Source organism: Cyclopterus lumpus, chromosome 22 (assembly GCF_009769545.1).
Source record: "Cyclopterus lumpus isolate fCycLum1 chromosome 22, fCycLum1.pri, whole genome shotgun sequence".
In the NCBI taxonomy this organism is placed as follows: Eukaryota; Metazoa; Chordata; class Actinopteri; order Perciformes; family Cyclopteridae; genus Cyclopterus; species Cyclopterus lumpus.
Genome location: NC_046987.1, coordinates 22,320,532 through 22,337,982, shown reverse-complemented (window position 1 = coordinate 22,337,982; position 17,451 = coordinate 22,320,532). Strand labels below are relative to the sequence as shown.

General features: G+C 44.0%; 1 protein-coding gene across 5 annotated transcripts in view; it reads left to right on the top strand.

The window, feature by feature from the left end:
- Window positions 1-1,261: 1,261 nt before the first annotated feature.
- The window catches only part of exoc3l4 (exocyst complex component 3-like 4), a 27,403-nt gene continuing 11,213 nt past the window's right edge, over window positions 1,262-17,451 (top strand). Inside the window, exons 1-8 of one of the 5 annotated variants that reach the window (XM_034562823.1) lie at window positions 1,262-1,276; window positions 2,816-3,011; window positions 4,175-4,435; window positions 8,551-9,169; window positions 12,136-12,253; window positions 13,395-13,520; window positions 13,845-13,945; window positions 15,496-15,594. In XM_034562823.1, the coding sequence (XP_034418714.1) occupies window positions 2,837-3,011; window positions 4,175-4,435; window positions 8,551-9,169; window positions 12,136-12,253; window positions 13,395-13,520; window positions 13,845-13,945; window positions 15,496-15,594 (1,499 nt within the window). In that variant the 5' untranslated portion in view covers window positions 1,262-1,276; window positions 2,816-2,836. Of the gene's footprint in view, window positions 1,277-1,383; window positions 1,696-1,808; window positions 3,012-4,174; window positions 4,436-8,288; window positions 8,450-8,550; window positions 9,170-12,135; window positions 12,254-13,394; window positions 13,521-13,844; window positions 13,946-15,495; window positions 15,595-17,451 lie in introns of those variants that run through there. The other 4 variants (XM_034562822.1, XM_034562821.1, XM_034562824.1 and 1 more) reach the window with 4 other exon arrangements.

Below are 17,451 nucleotides of genomic sequence, written 5' to 3'. Positions count from 1 at the left end.
ACACAGCTTTCCTTTCATTATGCAACACTAATCTGAAGCATCCATTGTGCGGCGAAGCTGCCGCTGAGTTCAGCAACACGGTGGAAATCAAACCCACGGGACTGTTTGCCAAAGGAGATGATTTTAAATATATCAAAAGCTGGATGATTCTTTTTAGTTTGTGTACAGACATTATTGACTCTTTTTCTCTAGCGTAACATTTATGTTTTTTAATCTAATGTCTTGACAGCTGTTTGGATCATTTTCTACATATTTATTTATGTTCCATCAGGATCGATTGTCATAACTTTGGGGATTTGCTGACTACGAGGGGACATTTCTAATCATCTCCACACACTTAAAACTGTATTTAACTTCTGTCTCCTGCTGTAATAATAATAATAATAATAACTATAATAAAAACCCATTGAGGGGCCTCCTCCTTAATGTGCCCCTCGTCTCCCTCCAGTGGACGAACAGGGCGTTGCAGCCATGACGTGTTCCATCTCTTTATTGCTTTGGCACCCTTTGACCGCACAAAGGTCACCAAGGTCAACAGAGGGGTTGTTGTTCATGCAGCTCGACGTCGTCGTGGTTACAAGAAAAATACGAACAGAAAATACACAAAAGCTGTTTTATTTTTCTATTTGATCTTTTTCCCTCTAAAAACCCGTCGAATGAAACACTCGAGTGGAAAGACACGTGTCGGTGACAGGGATCATTTAGCTGTTATTTTAGGAGAGCCTGAACGCACCGCGAGCATTGCCCCACATGCACAGGTACATTTAAGTGAAGGGCATTTACTCAAAGGGAGTTCTGCTTTTAGGTTATTGTGCTAAACTTGAGGATTTCTACTTGAACATAATGAATACAATAAGATGTTAAAGATTAAACCGTCCTCTACACATTCCTGTGGTCCCAGCCAACGGCATGGTGTCACGTTTCAGTGTGAGACCAGCTCCACGTCCAGCAGCTGCTACAGTAAAAGTACAAATACAACGATGTAGTGCGCTTAAACCCTCATAAAACTACACACGTGATGTCAGCAACATGTACTTAAACACTAAAACACTGATACAGGTACAAGTACCTTGAAATGGTACAGTAATGTAGTAAATGTACTCATTTGGCTTACGTATCTAATAATATACAATTAAATATTTTAGCAGAATGAATACTTTCGATAATTGGAGTACTTGTACATTACTTATATATATCAAATTTACGACTGACGAAACTGGAGTTTACGGACGCTCTTAAACGCAGCACGGCTGAATGCTTTAATGTCACATTCCAGGTGAGACAAAATCTGTAAAGTGATCTTTAAAAACTAAAAGGTAGAATAATGTTGTGAAGGTCAGCCTGAACTGTGACTCCGCCCCCTGGTCACACCTGTGTAATCATTAACTCCTCCTCCTGGAGCCAACCGGTTCTCTTCTGTCCTGCAAAGCAAAGTCTCCTTTTTATGAGAGTGAGAGGAGGCCACAGAGGGAGACTGAGAGGCTAACCTGAGGCTAACCTGGAGCTAACCCCGAGCTAACCTGGAGCTAACTAACCTGAGGCTAACCTGAAGCTAACCTGAAGCTAACCTGAAGCTAACCTGAAACTAACCTGAAGCTAACCTGAAGCTAACCTGAGGCTAACCTGAAACTAACCTGAAGCTAACCTGAAGCTAACCTGAGGCTAACCTGAGGCTAACCATAAACTGAGCTGCAGGTAAGAGGAATTTTCTCTCTACAGCCTGGAACTCATTAACTCTTAAACTCTTTCACTCTTTACTCTCTCACTCCTTAACTTTCACTATCTCACTCTTTCACTCTTTACTCTCTCACTCTTTCACTCTTTACTCTCTCACTCCTTAACTTTCACTCTTTACTCTCTCACTCTCTCACTCTTCCCCTCAGTGTACAGATTGAGTTATTGGCACTTTTTAATGTCCTGAACTGTTTTGATGAACCCTGACCGGCTATGATCTGTTATTATTATATTATTATTTAATAGAGCTGTGACCCTCTGAGAGTTCAATGTGTCATAGTGTTGCTTTTAATGCCGTTGTGTTATTAGACATTTAATGTGAATCATGTTATTATACATTATATTTTTAATGATCTAACAAACAATTCAATTCAATTCAGTTTATTTTGTATATAATATCAGAGGGCTTTACAATCTGTACACATACGACCTCCCTATATGAATCTGTTTTCTTTATGTTTAAACCTTAAATCGACTGTTAAATTATCCTAAACATGTAATAAATATATAAAAGGTTATGTTGCTGTTATTTAAAAGCTTCCTGGACGTCAGATTAATGAATGACGTTTAGATAACTGGAGGAAGAGACCGAAAGCAAAGAGCTGCTTTCTTTACTTTTACAAACGGAAACCAGTTTGACTGAAGTTCCATACGCAGATATTACAACTCGGGAGTTGAAAAGGCTTCAAGGTTTCTGCCTCATATTTCATGAAGAGCTGCAACGAGTTCATACACGTCTTTGATGTCATCGGGTGACAACAACAACAACAACAACAACAAAGCATGTGGATGCTCCTTTTGCACTGATTAGAACAACAAGATAAATATGACTTAATCATAAACGATTGATCATAAACAAGGAAGAGCGTGACGAACAAAACAATAGAAACATTCAGCTCTATATTAAGAAAAACACAATATATGCAAAGATAGAACAGAATATTAATATTAAAACAAAGAATCCACAGCAGGGAGCTGCTGTTGCATCATATTCCTCCCAGCTGTTGACATGAACAGGTGGAGATGTTACCTGTAAACAAAGAAGGCTCCGCCTCTCCCTGCTGACTGACAGCCCTTAAAGCCTCTCCCTCTCAGGTGGGTGATGGAGGAGGACGCCGTGTCTCTGCAGAGCGCCGGCGCCGCCCTGCCGGCCGTGCTCCAGACGCTCAGGAGGAGCATCCGGCGGGCGGCGGAGAAGAGCCCGCTGGCGTCCGGGGGCAAGGGGTCAAAGGTCACGGCCGGCGACGCCCCGGACACGCGACCGTCGGCGTCACCCAGTGAGTACACCGACGTTAAGCTGTCACGTGGAAATAGTGTAAATATCTACCTGAATATGACTTTTCCTCTGTTTACATGCATCGGTGATTGCCTACATTTCCCAGAGTTCCTTTCACCGTGGGAGTGAATGTCTTGTCCTCTGTGATGGAAACAATGGGACATAAACAATAATCCTGTGATGTCACATTCATATTTGATTCAGGTTTTTTTCATTTTAAAGCGGCCATCTTTAATGTCCCGTGTTTGAAGGCTGGAGATAATAATAAACAACAGGAACCTTTGGGGCTAGCTGGGAGTGAGACGCTGGGTAGGATTATGTAATCCACATCATCGGGGTTTGCCCTGCAATGACCTCACTGTGTACAGAACTGGTCCTGAACCAGTCTCAGTGTAGTCCTGATCCTCTAATAATAATATCTTGTCAGTTTATTTTGAAACATTTTTATTTCATTCAGCAAAAGTTACACAAGTCCACCAGAGGAGGTCTAGTCCAGGTCCTGGAGCTTCTCCTTCAAAGTCCTCTATTGCAGCAGACATGAGGACCAGCTGCTCTCCAGTCTTTAGATTCTGGAGCCTGATTGTTTTCATCGAAGACCCGATCTGCATTCCTGGTCTAACCCTAGTCTCAGGTTCCTGTGAGGACCCGACACGTCGAGTCCTGCAGCCTCATGCCTGGTCTATAGAGGACCAGGACTACACTGAGGTATACTGAGGTCAATAGGGGACCAGGACTAGACTGAGGTTAATATAGGACCAAGACTAGACTGAGGTCTATACGCAGAGAAACTCAAACTTTTATTTAGTATCTACGGACGTGACGAAGAGAGACAAATTATTTTAGTCATGGTCCTCTATAGATCTCAGTCTAGTCCTGGTCCTCTATGGACCTCAGGCTAGTCCTGGTCCTCTATAGACCTCAGTCTAGTCCTGGTCCTCCTCTCTGTTTCAGGTCTGAGAGTCGGTTCTCCGTTCACGTCTCCTCTGAAGAACACCGGAGGCCTTTTCAGCAGGGGGTCTACAGCAATGGGGTCTACAGCAATGGGGTCTACAGCAATGGGGTCTACAGCAATGGGGTCTACAGCAATGGGGTCTACAGCAATGGGGTCTGCAGCAATGTGTCGGTAAACCATCCAGTACATTGTGTGTTTGCGTTGATCTTCAGATCCAAACTTGGCCCGGTTCGGTGACTCGCTCTTGAAAAGGGGCGCGTCCATACGGCGGAGCCTGAAATTCAGCAACAAGAAAGATAAAGCCTGCAGACAGGAGGCGCCGGACTCCGTCTCCGAAGGCCCAGCGGAGGAGAGGAAGGAGCAGAAAGCGGAGAAGGAGGAGGAGGAGGAGGAGGTGGAGGTGGAGGTGGAGACGGAGGAGGAGATGGAGGAGGCTTACATGCTGCCAGTGCTACCCCACACCCCCCTGTCAGGTACCGTCTCTTTATTTATTTATCATTGCTGTGCCACCTGATCAATGTACGTCCACTAATCTCCCTTTTAGCTCTGTGTTTGGTCTCCACCTCCTCTTTTAGTTCTGTGTTTGGTCTCCACCTCCTCTTTTAGCTCTGTGTTTGGTCTCCACCTCCTCTTTTAGCTCTGTGTTTGGTCTCCACCTCCTCTTTTAGTTCTGTGTTTGGTCTCCACCTCCTCTTTTAGTTCTGTGTTTGGTCTCCACCTCCTCTTTTAGCTCTGTGTTTGGTCTCCACCTCCTCTTTTAGTTCTGTGTTTGGTCTCCACCTCCTCTTTTAGTTCTGTGTTTGGTCTCCACCTCCTCTTTTAGTTCTGTTTGGTCTCCACCTCCTCTTTTAGTTCTGTGTTTGGTCTCCACCTCCTCTTTTAGTTCTGTGTTTTGTCTCCACCTCCTCTTTTAGCTCTGTGTTTGGTCTCCACCTCCTCTTTTAGTTCTGTGTTTTGTCTCCACCTCCTCTTTTAGTTCTGTGTTTGGTCTCCACCTCCTCTTTTAGTTCTGTGTTTGGTCTCCACCTCCTCTTTTAGTTCTGTGTTTGGTCTCCACCTCCTCTTTTAGTTCTGTTTGGTCTCCACCTCCTCTTTTAGTTCTGTGTTTGGTCTCCACCTCCTCTTTTAGTTCTGTGTTTGGTCTCCACCTCCTCTTTTAGTTCTGTGTTTGGTCTCCACCTCCTCTTTTAGCTCTGTGTTTGGTCTCCACCTCCTCTTTTAGTTCTGTGTTTTGTCTCCACCTCCTCTTTTAGTTCTGTGTTTTGTCTCCACCTCCTCTTTTAGTTCTGTGTTTGGTCTCCACCTCCTCTTTTAGTTCTGTGTTTGGTCTCCACCTCCTCTTTTAGCTCTGTGTTTGGTCTCCACCTCCTCTTTTAGCTCTTTTAGCTCTGTGTTTGGTCTCCACCTCCTCTGTTAGCTCTTTTAGCTCTGTTTGGTCTCCACCTTCTCTTTTATCTCTGTTTGGTCTCCACCTCCTTTTTTAGCTCTGTGTTTGGTCTCCACCTCCTCTTTTAGCTCTGTTTGGTCTCCACCTCCTCTTTTAGCTCTGTGTTTGGTCTCCACCTCCTCTGTTAGCTCTGTGTTTGGTCTCCACCTCCTCTGTTAGTTCTCTGTTTGGTCTCCACCTCCTCTTTTAGCTCTGTGTTTGGTCTCCACCTCCTCTGTTAGCTCTGTGTTTGGTCTCCACCTCCTCTTTTAGCTCTGTTTGGTCTCCACTTCCTCTTTTATCTCTGTTTGGTCTCCACCTCCTCTTTTAGCTCTGTGTTTGGTCTCCACCTCCTCTGTTAGCTCTGTGTTTGGTCTCCACCTCCTCTTTTATCTCTGTTTGGTCTCCACCTCCTCTTTTAGTTCTCTGTTTGGTCTCCACCTCCTCTTTTATCTCTGTTTGGTCTCCACCTCCTCTTTTATCTCTGTTTGGTCTCCACCTCCTCTTTTAGCTCTGTGTTTGGTCTCCACCTCCTCTTTTAGTTCTCTGTTTGGTCTCCACCTCCTCTTTTAGTTCTCTGTTTGGTCTCCACCTCCTCTTTTAGTTCTCTGTTTGGTCTCCACCTCCTCTTTTAGTTCTGTGTTTGGTCTCCACCTCCTCTTTTAGCTCTGTGTTTGGTCTCCACCTCCTCTTTTAGTTCTGTGTTTGGTCTCCACCTCCTCTTTTAGCTCTGTGTTTGGTCTCCACCTCCTCTTTTAGTTCTGTGTTTGGTCTCCACCTCCTCTTTTAGTTCTGTGTTTGGTCTCCACCTCCTCTTTTAGTTCTGTGTTTGGTCTCCACCTCCTCTTTTAGTTCTGTTTGGTCTCCACCTCCTCTTTTAGTTCTGTGTTTGGTCTCCACCTCCTCTTTTAGTTCTGTTTGGTCTCCACCTCCTCTTTTAGTTCTGTGTTTGGTCTCCACCTCCTCTTTTAGTTCTGTGTTTTGTCTCCACCTCCTCTTTTAGCTCTGTGTTTGGTCTCCACCTCCTCTTTTAGTTCTGTGTTTTGTCTCCACCTCCTCTTTTAGTTCTGTGTTTGGTCTCCACCTCCTCTTTTAGTTCTGTGTTTGGTCTCCACCTCCTCTTTTAGTTCTGTGTTTGGTCTCCACCTCCTCTTTTAGTTCTGTTTGGTCTCCACCTCCTCTTTTAGTTCTGTGTTTGGTCTCCACCTCCTCTTTTAGTTCTGTGTTTGGTCTCCACCTCCTCTTTTAGTTCTGTGTTTGGTCTCCACCTCCTCTTTTAGCTCTGTGTTTGGTCTCCACCTCCTCTTTTAGTTCTGTGTTTTGTCTCCACCTCCTCTTTTAGCTCTGTGTTTGGTCTCCACCTCCTCTTTTAGTTCTGTGTTTTGTCTCCACCTCCTCTTTTAGTTCTGTGTTTGGTCTCCACCTCCTCTTTTAGTTCTGTGTTTGGTCTCCACCTCCTCTTTTAGCTCTGTGTTTGGTCTCCACCTCCTCTTTTAGCTCTTTTAGCTCTGTGTTTGGTCTCCACCTCCTCTGTTAGCTCTTTTAGCTCTGTTTGGTCTCCACCTTCTCTTTTATCTCTGTTTGGTCTCCACCTCCTTTTTTAGCTCTGTGTTTGGTCTCCACCTCCTCTTTTAGCTCTGTTTGGTCTCCACCTCCTCTTTTAGCTCTGTGTTTGGTCTCCACCTCCTCTGTTAGCTCTGTGTTTGGTCTCCACCTCCTCTGTTAGTTCTCTGTTTGGTCTCCACCTCCTCTGTTAGCTCTGTGTTTGGTCTCCACCTCCTCTTTTAGCTCTGTTTGGTCTCCACTTCCTCTTTTATCTCTGTTTGGTCTCCACCTCCTCTTTTAGCTCTGTGTTTGGTCTCCACCTCCTCTGTTAGCTCTGTGTTTGGTCTCCACCTCCTCTTTTATCTCTGTTTGGTCTCCACCTCCTCTTTTAGTTCTCTGTTTGGTCTCCACCTCCTCTTTTATCTCTGTTTGGTCTCCACCTCCTCTTTTATCTCTGTTTGGTCTCCACCTCCTCTGTTAGCTCTGTGTTTGGTCTCCACCTCCTCTTTTAGTTCTCTGTTTGGTCTCCACCTCCTCTTTTAGTTCTCTGTTTGGTCTCCACCTCCTCTGTTAGCTCTGTGTTTGGTCTCCACCTCCTCTTTTAGTTCTCTGTTTGGTCTCCACCTCCTCTTTTATCTCTGTTTGGTCTCCACCTCCTCTTTTATCTCTGTTTGGTCTCCACCTCCTCTGTTAGCTCTGTGTTTGGTCTCCACCTCCTCTTTTATCTCTGTTTGGTCTCCACCTCCTCTTTTAGTTCTCTGTTTGGTCTCCACCTCCTCTTTTAGCTCTGTTTGGTCTCCACCTCCTCTTTTAGCTCTGTTTGGTTTCCACCTCCTCTTTTAGCTCTGTTTGGTCTCCACCTCCTCTTTTAGTTCTCTGTTTGGTCTCCACCTCCTCTTTTAGCTCTGTTTGGTTTCCACCTCCTCTTTTAGCTCTGTTTGGTCTCCACCTCCTCTTTTAGCTCTGTTTGGTTTCCACCTCCTCTTTTAGCTCTGTTTGGTCTCCACCTCCTCTGTTAGCTCTGTGTTTGGTCTCCACCTCCTCTTTTAGCTCTGTTTGGTTTCCACCTCCTCTTTTAGCTCTGTTTGGTCTCCACCTCCTCTGGTTGTGAACTTTATAGCAGCATTTCCTCTGGAGATGAGTGAGTCAGAACAGTAAACACAGAGAAAAGCTCCGTAAAGCCGAGCGGAGCTGCAGATGCTGCTGATAATTATATATTTTATATTTCACATTGTACTCACGTTCTATATTAATATATATCATAATATTTTGTTTAATACTACTTAGTGAACATGAATGTTTTTGTTAAGCAGTGATCATTCAACGGGATAAATGAGACTTATTTTATCTTAAAGGAGTTATGAGTGAGCCAGCCTTTGAGGCGTGTGAAGACAAGTTGTTCCAAACAGCTTGTTGAGGCAACACGAGCTGATAGCATCTCCTCCTCTGAACACACGGTTTGTCTGTAGATGACACAGCCGGCGTCTCCGTGACCACCACCAGCCTGCCTCTGGAGGTCAGAGGAAGGTCATTCTTATGGTTTATTGAGTTCAACAGGACCAGAGAGGGATCCTCTATCTGTATTTACTTCAACCTTTATCTCCATCGTGCTCCCAGTGATGCAGATCAATAAGCTGATCGAGATGGAGGTGCTGGAGGAGGCGCACCTGAACCTGCTGGCCCTGCGGCTGGAGTTCCAGCAGGAGCGGGCGCGGTGTGGCAAGTACTCGCCCATGGAGCTGTCCAAGAAGGAGAAAGACCTCAACCTCCTCTACGGAGAGCTGAGGAACAAGCTCAACGCCATTGTGCGCGACTCCAACTCCCTTCCCTCCAGAAACAAGGCGCTGCTGGTTCCGGTGGCTCGCATCATCCAGGAGGAGGAGAGGAGAGCGGCGGAACCCGGTGGGCTCGCGGGCAGCTGGATGGAGGCGTGGAGGGAGGCGGTCGGCGAGGGGGTGCGGCTGAAGGTGGCGAGCGTTCACCTGGAGCGGCGGGAGGACAGCGTCTCCTGGTTGGCGGTTCACCTGGGGCTGCTGGGAAAGGCCATCGTGGAGGACCTGCAGAGCGTGAAGCGGGAGTTGCGCTGGTCGTACCCGCCCAGCTTCCAGGTCTTCAGCACCTACGTGAGGAGCTACCACCGCGCCGCCGGGCGCCACGTGAAGACGCTGGGGCTGAAGACCACAGAGCTGAAGGACCTGCACGCCCTGCTGGACTGGATCGTCAACCGCTACAAGAGGTTGGTGCACTCCATCGGTACAGCAAACAAATCCACGAGGAGACAGAGACCGACAGCGGAGGGATCTAAGAACAAAGTAGCGCCAACTGTAGAGTCATCCGCCACTGAAAATAGTCCCCAACAAAATGTACTATTTCATCCCGTTTGTTTTGACAGTAACTTCGGTTCAGACCGGCTGGTTTTAGGAAATTACTGAGCCTTGTTTTATTTTTATGAAACTTTAGCTGCATAACTTCTTCGATAATTTCATTTGACTTAGTTGAGCTGTCTTTGCAATAGTACATTATTGCATTAGTACATTAGTGCATTATTGTATTAGTACATTAGAACATTATTGCATTAGTGCATTATTGTATTTGTGTATTAGTACATTAGTACATTATTGCATTAGTGCATTATTGTATTTGTGTATTAGTACATTAGAACATTATTGCATTAGTGCATTATTGCATTATTGTATTAGTACATTAGAACATTATTGCATTAGTGCATTAGTGCATTATTGTATTATTGTATTAGTACATTAGAACATTATTGCATTAGTGCATTATTGTATTTGTGTATTAGTACATTAGAACATTATTGCATTAGTGCATTATTGCATTATTGTATTAGTACATTAGAACATTATTGCATTAGTGCATTAGTGCATTAGTGCATTAGTGCATTATTGCATTAGTACATTATAACATTATTGCATTAGTGCATTATTGTATTAGTACATTAGAACATTATTGCATTAGTGCATTAGTGCATTATTGTATTATTGTATTAGTACATTAGAACATTATTGCATTAGTGCATTATTGTATTAGTGCATTATTGCATCTGCATTATTGCATTAGTACATTATAACATTATTGCATTAGTACATTATTGTATTATTGCATTAGTACATTATAACATTATTGCATTAGTGCATTATTGTATTATTGCATTATTGCATCTGCATTATATCATTATTGCATTAGTGCATTATAACGTTATTGCATTAGTACATTATTGTATTATTGCATTATTGCATTAGTACATTATAACATTATTGCATTAGTGCATTATTGTATTATTGCATTATTGCATCTGCATTATATCATTATTGTATTAGTGCATTATTGCATTATTGCATTAGTACATTATAACATTATTGCATTAGTGCATTATTGTATTATTGCATTATTGCATCTGCATTATATCATTATTGCATTAGTACATTATAACGTTATTGCATTAGTACATTATTGTATTATTGCATTATTGCATTAGTACATTATAACATTATTGCATTAGTGCATTATTGTATTATTGCATTATTGCATCTGCATTATATCATTATTGTATTAGTGCATTATTGCATTATTGCATTAGTACATTATAACATTATTGCATTAGTGCATTATTGTATTATTGCATTATTGCATCTGCATTATATCATTATTGTATTAGTGCATTATTGCATTATTGCATTATTGTATTAGTGCATTAATGCATTAGTGCATTAGTGCATTAGTGCATTATTGCATTATTGCATTAGTACATTATTGCATTAGTGCATTAGTGCATTAGTACATCCATCCATCCATTTTCAATACCGCTTATCCTCATTAGGGTCGCGGGGGCGCTGGAGCCTATCCCAGCTGACATAGGGCGAAGGCAGGGGACACCCTGGACAGGCCGCCAGTCCATCGAGGTGCATTAGTACATTAGTACATTATTGCATTAGTACATTATTGCATTAGTACATTAGTACATTAGTGCATTAGTACATTAGTACATTAGTACATTAGTGCATTAGTACATTAGTACATTAGTACATTAGTACATTAGTACATTAGTGCATTAGTACATTAGTACATTAGTACATTAGTACATTAGTACATTAGTGCATTAGTACATTAGTGCATTAGTGCATTAGTACATTAGTGCATTAGTGCATTAGTACATTAGTGCATTAGTACATTAGTACATTAGTGCATTAGTACATTAGTACATTAGTGCATTAGTACATTAGTACATTAGTACATTAGTGCATTAGTACATTAGTACATTAGTACATTAGTGCATTAGTACATTAGTACATTATTGCATTAGTACATTAGTGCATTAGTACATTAGTGCATTATTGCATTAGTACATTAGTGCATTAGTACATTAGTACATTAGTGCATTAGTACATTAGTACATTAGTACATTAGTACATTATTGCATTAGTACATTAGTACATTAGTGCATTAGTACATTAGTGCATTAGTACATTAGTGCATTAGTACATTAGTACATTAGTGCATTAGTGCATTAGTACATTAGTGCATTAGTGCATTAGTACATTAGTGCATTAGTACATTAGTGCATTAGTACATTAGTGCATTATTGCATTAGTACATTAGTACATTAGTACATTAGTACATTAGTGCATTAGTACATTAGTACATTAGTACATTAGTACATTAGTGCATTAGTACATTAGTGCATTAGTACATTAGTGCATTATTGCATTAGTGCATTAGTACATTAGTACATTAGTACATTAGTACATTAGTGCATTAGTACATTAGTACATTAGTGCATTAGTACATTAGTGCATTAGTACATTAGTACATTAGTGCATTAGTACATTAGTACATTAGTACATTAGTACATTAGTGCATTAGTACATTAGTACATTAGTACATTAGTACATTAGTACATTAGTGCATTAGTACATTAGTGCATTATTACCAAAAATAAACCGATGAAAAAAGAAGCACAACTTTCTCTCGAGGCCAAAACAGAAAAAAACTGAAATCAGGTCGTGTCTCTCGGATTATGTAAAGTAGCAGACTTTAATCACACTCATGAACTCTGTTAAATGTATAAGAATGATGCACTCTGATAATCACTAGGACTTTAAAGTATTTATGTGCATTTTTTGAAGCTTCTTCTCCGTCGTGCTTTCTTTCTCCTGCTTCAATGTCCTCGTCCTCGCACAGCGAGAGGATCATGGGAAGTCCGTGTCTGCAGCCTGACATGAGGGGGGAGAGCGCCGCCCTGCAGCTGGAGGACGGCCTGCTCACGCAGCTCAGAGACAAGTTCTGCTGCACAGTGAAGGTGAGGAAGCCTGCTGGGGGTCTGGAGGTTCCCGGAAACGGGCCCTCTAGGGCCCACAGGTGTGCAGGGGGGCGGGGCATAAAGCTGAAAGGCTGGTGGAGGGAGGGTTACACACCTGTCAGTCAAACGTGGTTTAACAAGGAAGTCAACTAGAAAGATCATCTTTATCTTCCGTTACAAAGCAGACACACAACCTAGACCTACAAAATAAAAGCACAAAGGCCTCTTCATTTGGTGGATTACGTCTTTTTATGAAGACTGAACCAACGTATGTGACCTTGAGCCTCCTGATGTGACCTTGGGTCTCCTGACGTGACCTTGAGCCTCCTGACGTGACCTTGGGTCTCCTGACTGGACATTGAGCCTCCTGACGTGACCTTGAGCCTCCTGATGTGACCTTGGGTCTCCTGACGTGACCTTGGGTCTCCTGACGTGACCTTGAGCCTCCTGACGTGACCTTGGGTCTCCTGACGTGACCTTGGGTCTCCTGACGTGACCTTGGGTCTCCTGACTGGACATTGAGCCTCCTGACGTGACCTTGAGCCTCCTGATGTGACCTTGGGTCTCCTGACGTGACCTTGGGTCTCCTGACGTGACCTTGAGCCTCCTGACGTGACCTTGGGTCTCCTGACGTGACCTTGGGTCTCCTGACGTGACCTTGAGCCTCCTGACGTGACCTTGGGTCTCCTGACGTGACCTTGGGTCTCCTGACTGGACATTGAGCCTCCTGACGTGACCTTGAGCCTCCTGACGTGACCTTGGGTCTCCTGACGTGACCTTAGGTCTCCTGACTGGACATTGAGCCTCCCGGTGTGACCTTGAGCCCCCTGACGTGACCTTGAGCCTCCAGTTGTGACCTTGAGCCTCCTGGTGTGACCTCCTGATGTGACCTTGAGCCCCCACAGTGACCTTGAGCCTCCTGGTGTGACCTCCTGATGTGACCTTGAGCCCCCACAGTGACCTTGAGCCTCCTGGTGTGACCTCCTGATGTGACCTTGAGCCCCCACAGTGACCTTGAGCCTCCTGGTGTGACCTCCTGACGTGACCTTGAGCCTCCTGCCGGGGCTCCTTGATCATCACAGCCTGTACTCCCAGTAATACAACCAGCCCTCGTGATGATAACAAACGTTGACATCTGCAGGAGGACATGAGGTCTTCTCTGGAGCGAGTCATTGGACTCGAGCACGAGGACTTCTGGAGGGACAGCAGGTCTCCAGAAGAGGAGGACGACCTCCTCAACGCTGCTTTTCACATGGACATCTGGACGGTGCGAGTATTCCTTATTATAATAATAATAATAATATTATATAAATATATTTATGTATAATAAAAAATGGGGGGACTTTCATGGGGGGCAAACTTGTTCCTTCAATAGCTGTGATATATATATATATATATATATATAAAGAGAGAGAGAGAGAGAAATTAATGTAATTTTGCTTCATTATTGTTTGTTACTGTTTTTCTTGTACTTTTGACATTTTGAAAAATAAATATTGATGAGTCTAAATGACAGAAGTCTAGAACATGCAGTGCCCTGATTTGACCACGTGGTGGCAGCAGAGAGCTCAACGCGCCCGTTTTCCTGCAGATGGTGAACGGAACCGTGAAGTTCTCCGGACTCATCGACGCCGAGCTGAAGCAGAGAGTCACCGGCTGCTGCCTGCTGGAGCTCAGGGAGTTTCCCAAGAGGTGCATAAATATATATATATATATAGTTAATATTCACATTTTTAACTTTTAGAAGGAGGAGGAGTTTTAACTTTAATTTTAGTTAAAATTATAAAACATTTTAACTAAAATCTTTTAGTTTTAAATTTCCCCTTGGGGATTAATAAAGTATATATATATATATATATATATATATATATATATATATATATATATATATATATATATATATATATAAGCTCATGGTCCTTCAAGAGACTAACTGCTCCTCTTTCCGTATCATCTAAAATATCTTTGGAAAGATATTAGAGTTATTTTACAGGATATTTTCCTTTTATAAGATTGACACATAAGCCGGACTGAAACATCTTAACAATTATGGGATGGATTGACTGATCATTTGTTTACTATTGGACGGTAACGACCTCTAGAGGCCAGGTGCTTATTACACATAATAATAGTGTATTAGTGAGGAGGTCAAAGGTCAAACGGGGGGGGGGAACGCCCACAAGCAGACTGACAGAAAACAGGATCCTGCCCTCGTTGTTGCGCAATATCCCCACTGTCGAAATTTCGGAATATTTCCTCCGCCTCGAATATTGTTTTGAACCCCACTGAGTTCATAATGAGAGCGTCTTAAAAACACAGAGATTACATACTTTATGTATTTTCTTGTTTTTTTTTATCTCTGCAGCAGAAAAAAATACAAAACAGAAAAAGTAGAAAAAAGAAAATAAAAAAGCAGTTTTCAAACGTTTTATGCAGAAAGTGTTGCAAGAAGTACTCAGATATTATATTCAAGTAAAAGTAGCAAATACCACGAATACCACGAATACCACGAATACCACGAATACCACAGTGTACAAGTACAAAAGTATTGGCATCAAAATATACTTAGCTCTGCTGACATATATAATAATAATTAATGATATTACTGTGAAGTTCTTTAATGTTGCAGCTGGTGAAGATGGAACTCATTTAAATGACTCCCCCCCCCCTCTCTCTCTCTCTCTCTCTCTCCCCCCCCCCCCCTCTCTCTCTCTCTCTCTCTCCCCCCCCCCCTCTCTCTCTCTCTCTCTCTCCCCCCCCCCCTCTCTCTCTCTCCCCCCCCCCCTCTCTCTCTCTCTCTCTCTCCCCCCCCCCCTCTCTCTCTCTCCCCCCCCCCCTCTCTCTCTCTCTCTCTCTCCCCCCCCCCCCTCTCTCTCTCTCTCTCCCCCCCCCCCTCTCTCTCTCTCTCTCCCCCCCCCCCTCTCTCTCTCTCTCTCTCTCTCCCCCCCCCCCTCTCTCTCTCTCTCTCTCCCCCCCCCCCCCCTCTCTCTCTCTCTCTCCCCCCCCCCCCCTCTCTCTCTCTCTCTCTCTCTCCCCCCCCCCCCTCTCTCTCTCTCTCTCTCCCCCCCCCCCCCCCTCTCTCTCTCTCTCTCTCTCTCCCCCCCCCCCCCCTCTCTCTCTCTCTCTCCCCCCCCTCCCCCTCTCTCTCTCTCTCTCTCTCCCCCCCCCCCCCCCTCTCTCTCTCTCTCCTCCCCCCCCCCCCCCCCCCTCTCTCTCTCTCTCTCTCTCCCCCCCCCTCTCAGATTCGAGGAGGAGTTCCAGTGTCACTGCAGCTCTCTCAGGCCGAAGCCTCTCTGGACCGAGTATCAGATATCGTACATCAACAGCTTCTCTGCTTTACAGTAAGTCACGTGACTTCCTGAATTTACCCATGATGCTTAGGGGCGGCCCAGCGTGCCCAGACATACCAGGCGCACCCCGGGTGAAATACCTTGTTCATCACGCAAGCTCCTCTTTTAGAACTCTACACCACCACACGGTACTTCAGAGGAGAACCTAAAAGGAGAACTAAAGTCAAGCTTGTTTTATTCTCACAATAAAAGCTTAAATGGGAACAAATACATTTGAATATATGTATGTGTATTTAATTTGTACAGAATACAACTTTACCGCACATCAGTGGGAAATATAGTACTCTGTGCAAGGTTCCACCTGGAACCCTTTCAGAGGTTTCTACTTTGAATCATATGTGCAAGGTTCCACCTGGAACCCTTTCAGATGGTTCTACTTTGAATCATATGTGCGAGGTTCCACCTGGAACCCTTTCAGATGGTTCTACTAGGAATCATCTGTGCAAGGTTCCACCTGGAACCCTTTCAGAGGGTTCTACTTGGAATCATCTGTGCAAGGTTCCACCTGGAACCCTTTCAGAGGGTTCTACTTGGAATCATCTGTGCGAGGTTCCACCTGGAACCCTTTCAGAGGGTTCTACTTGGAATCATCTGTGCGAGGTTCCACCTGGAACCCTTTCAGATGGTTCTACTTAGAATCATCTGTGCAAGGTTCCACCTGGAACCCTTTCAGATGGTTCTACTTGGAATCATCTGTGCAAGGTTCCACCTGGAACCCTTTCAGAGGGGTTCTACTTGGAATCATCTGTGCGAGGTTCCACCTGGAACCCTTTCAGAGGTTTCTACTTTGAATCATATGTGCAAGGTTCCACCTGGAACCCTTTCAGATGGTTCTACTTTGAATCATATGTGCAAGGTTCCACCTGGAACCCTTTCAGAGGTTTCTACTTTGAATCATCTGTGCAAGGTTCCACCTGGAACCCTTTCAGAGGGTTCTACTTGGAATCATCTGTGCGAGGTTCCACCTGGAACCCTTTCAGAGGGTTCTACTTGGAATCATCTGTGCGAGGTTCCACCTGGAACCCTTTCAGATGGTTCTACTTAGAATCATCTGTGCAAGGTTCCACCTGGAACCCTTTCAGATGGTTCTACTTGGAATCATCTGTGCAAGGTTCCACCTGGAACCCTTTCAGAGGGGTTCTACTTGGAATCATCTGTGCAAGGTTCCACCTGGAAAGGGTTCTACTTGGAATCATCTGTGCAAGGTTCCTCTTGGAACCCTTTCAGAGGGTTCTACCTAAAATCATCTGTGCAAGGTTCCACCTGGAACCCTTTCTGAGGGTTCTACCTGAAATCATCCGTGCAAGGTTCCTCTTGGAACCCTTTCAGAGGGTTCTACCTGAATTCATCTGTGCATGGTTCCACCTGGAACCCCCTGTGAGAGAGTCGATTGTTCTACGGCGTAACGGTTCCACCCAGAACCTTTCCATCTTATAAGGGTGCTAACAAGAATCAACCTGGGAGGTTCAATGAAGAACCCTTTTATATTCGAAGGGTTTCACCTAGAACTCAGCCAGCGTTCATCATGATTTGGTTCACAGTCACAGCTTTTGGGGGAGGGGGGGGGGTTCTTGATAGAACCCTTAGTCTTACAGAAAACCCTTAAAAAAAGCGACAGAACCGTGATTTTCTCAAGAGTGCAGAAATCTGGATAAATACGATCTAACAATCTGGTTATATTTTGGTAGAATGACCTTAAACTCGTGATTTCTAAGTTCTGTGTCTTGAGAGACAGAACGTTGAGCAGAGCTTTGATGACTCATGGGAGCCAACCCGGACTCCATATTTAAATGGCTTCTGGTTTACGGTGAAGACGTTACTGCTACTTCAGTTAAAGTACTAATACAA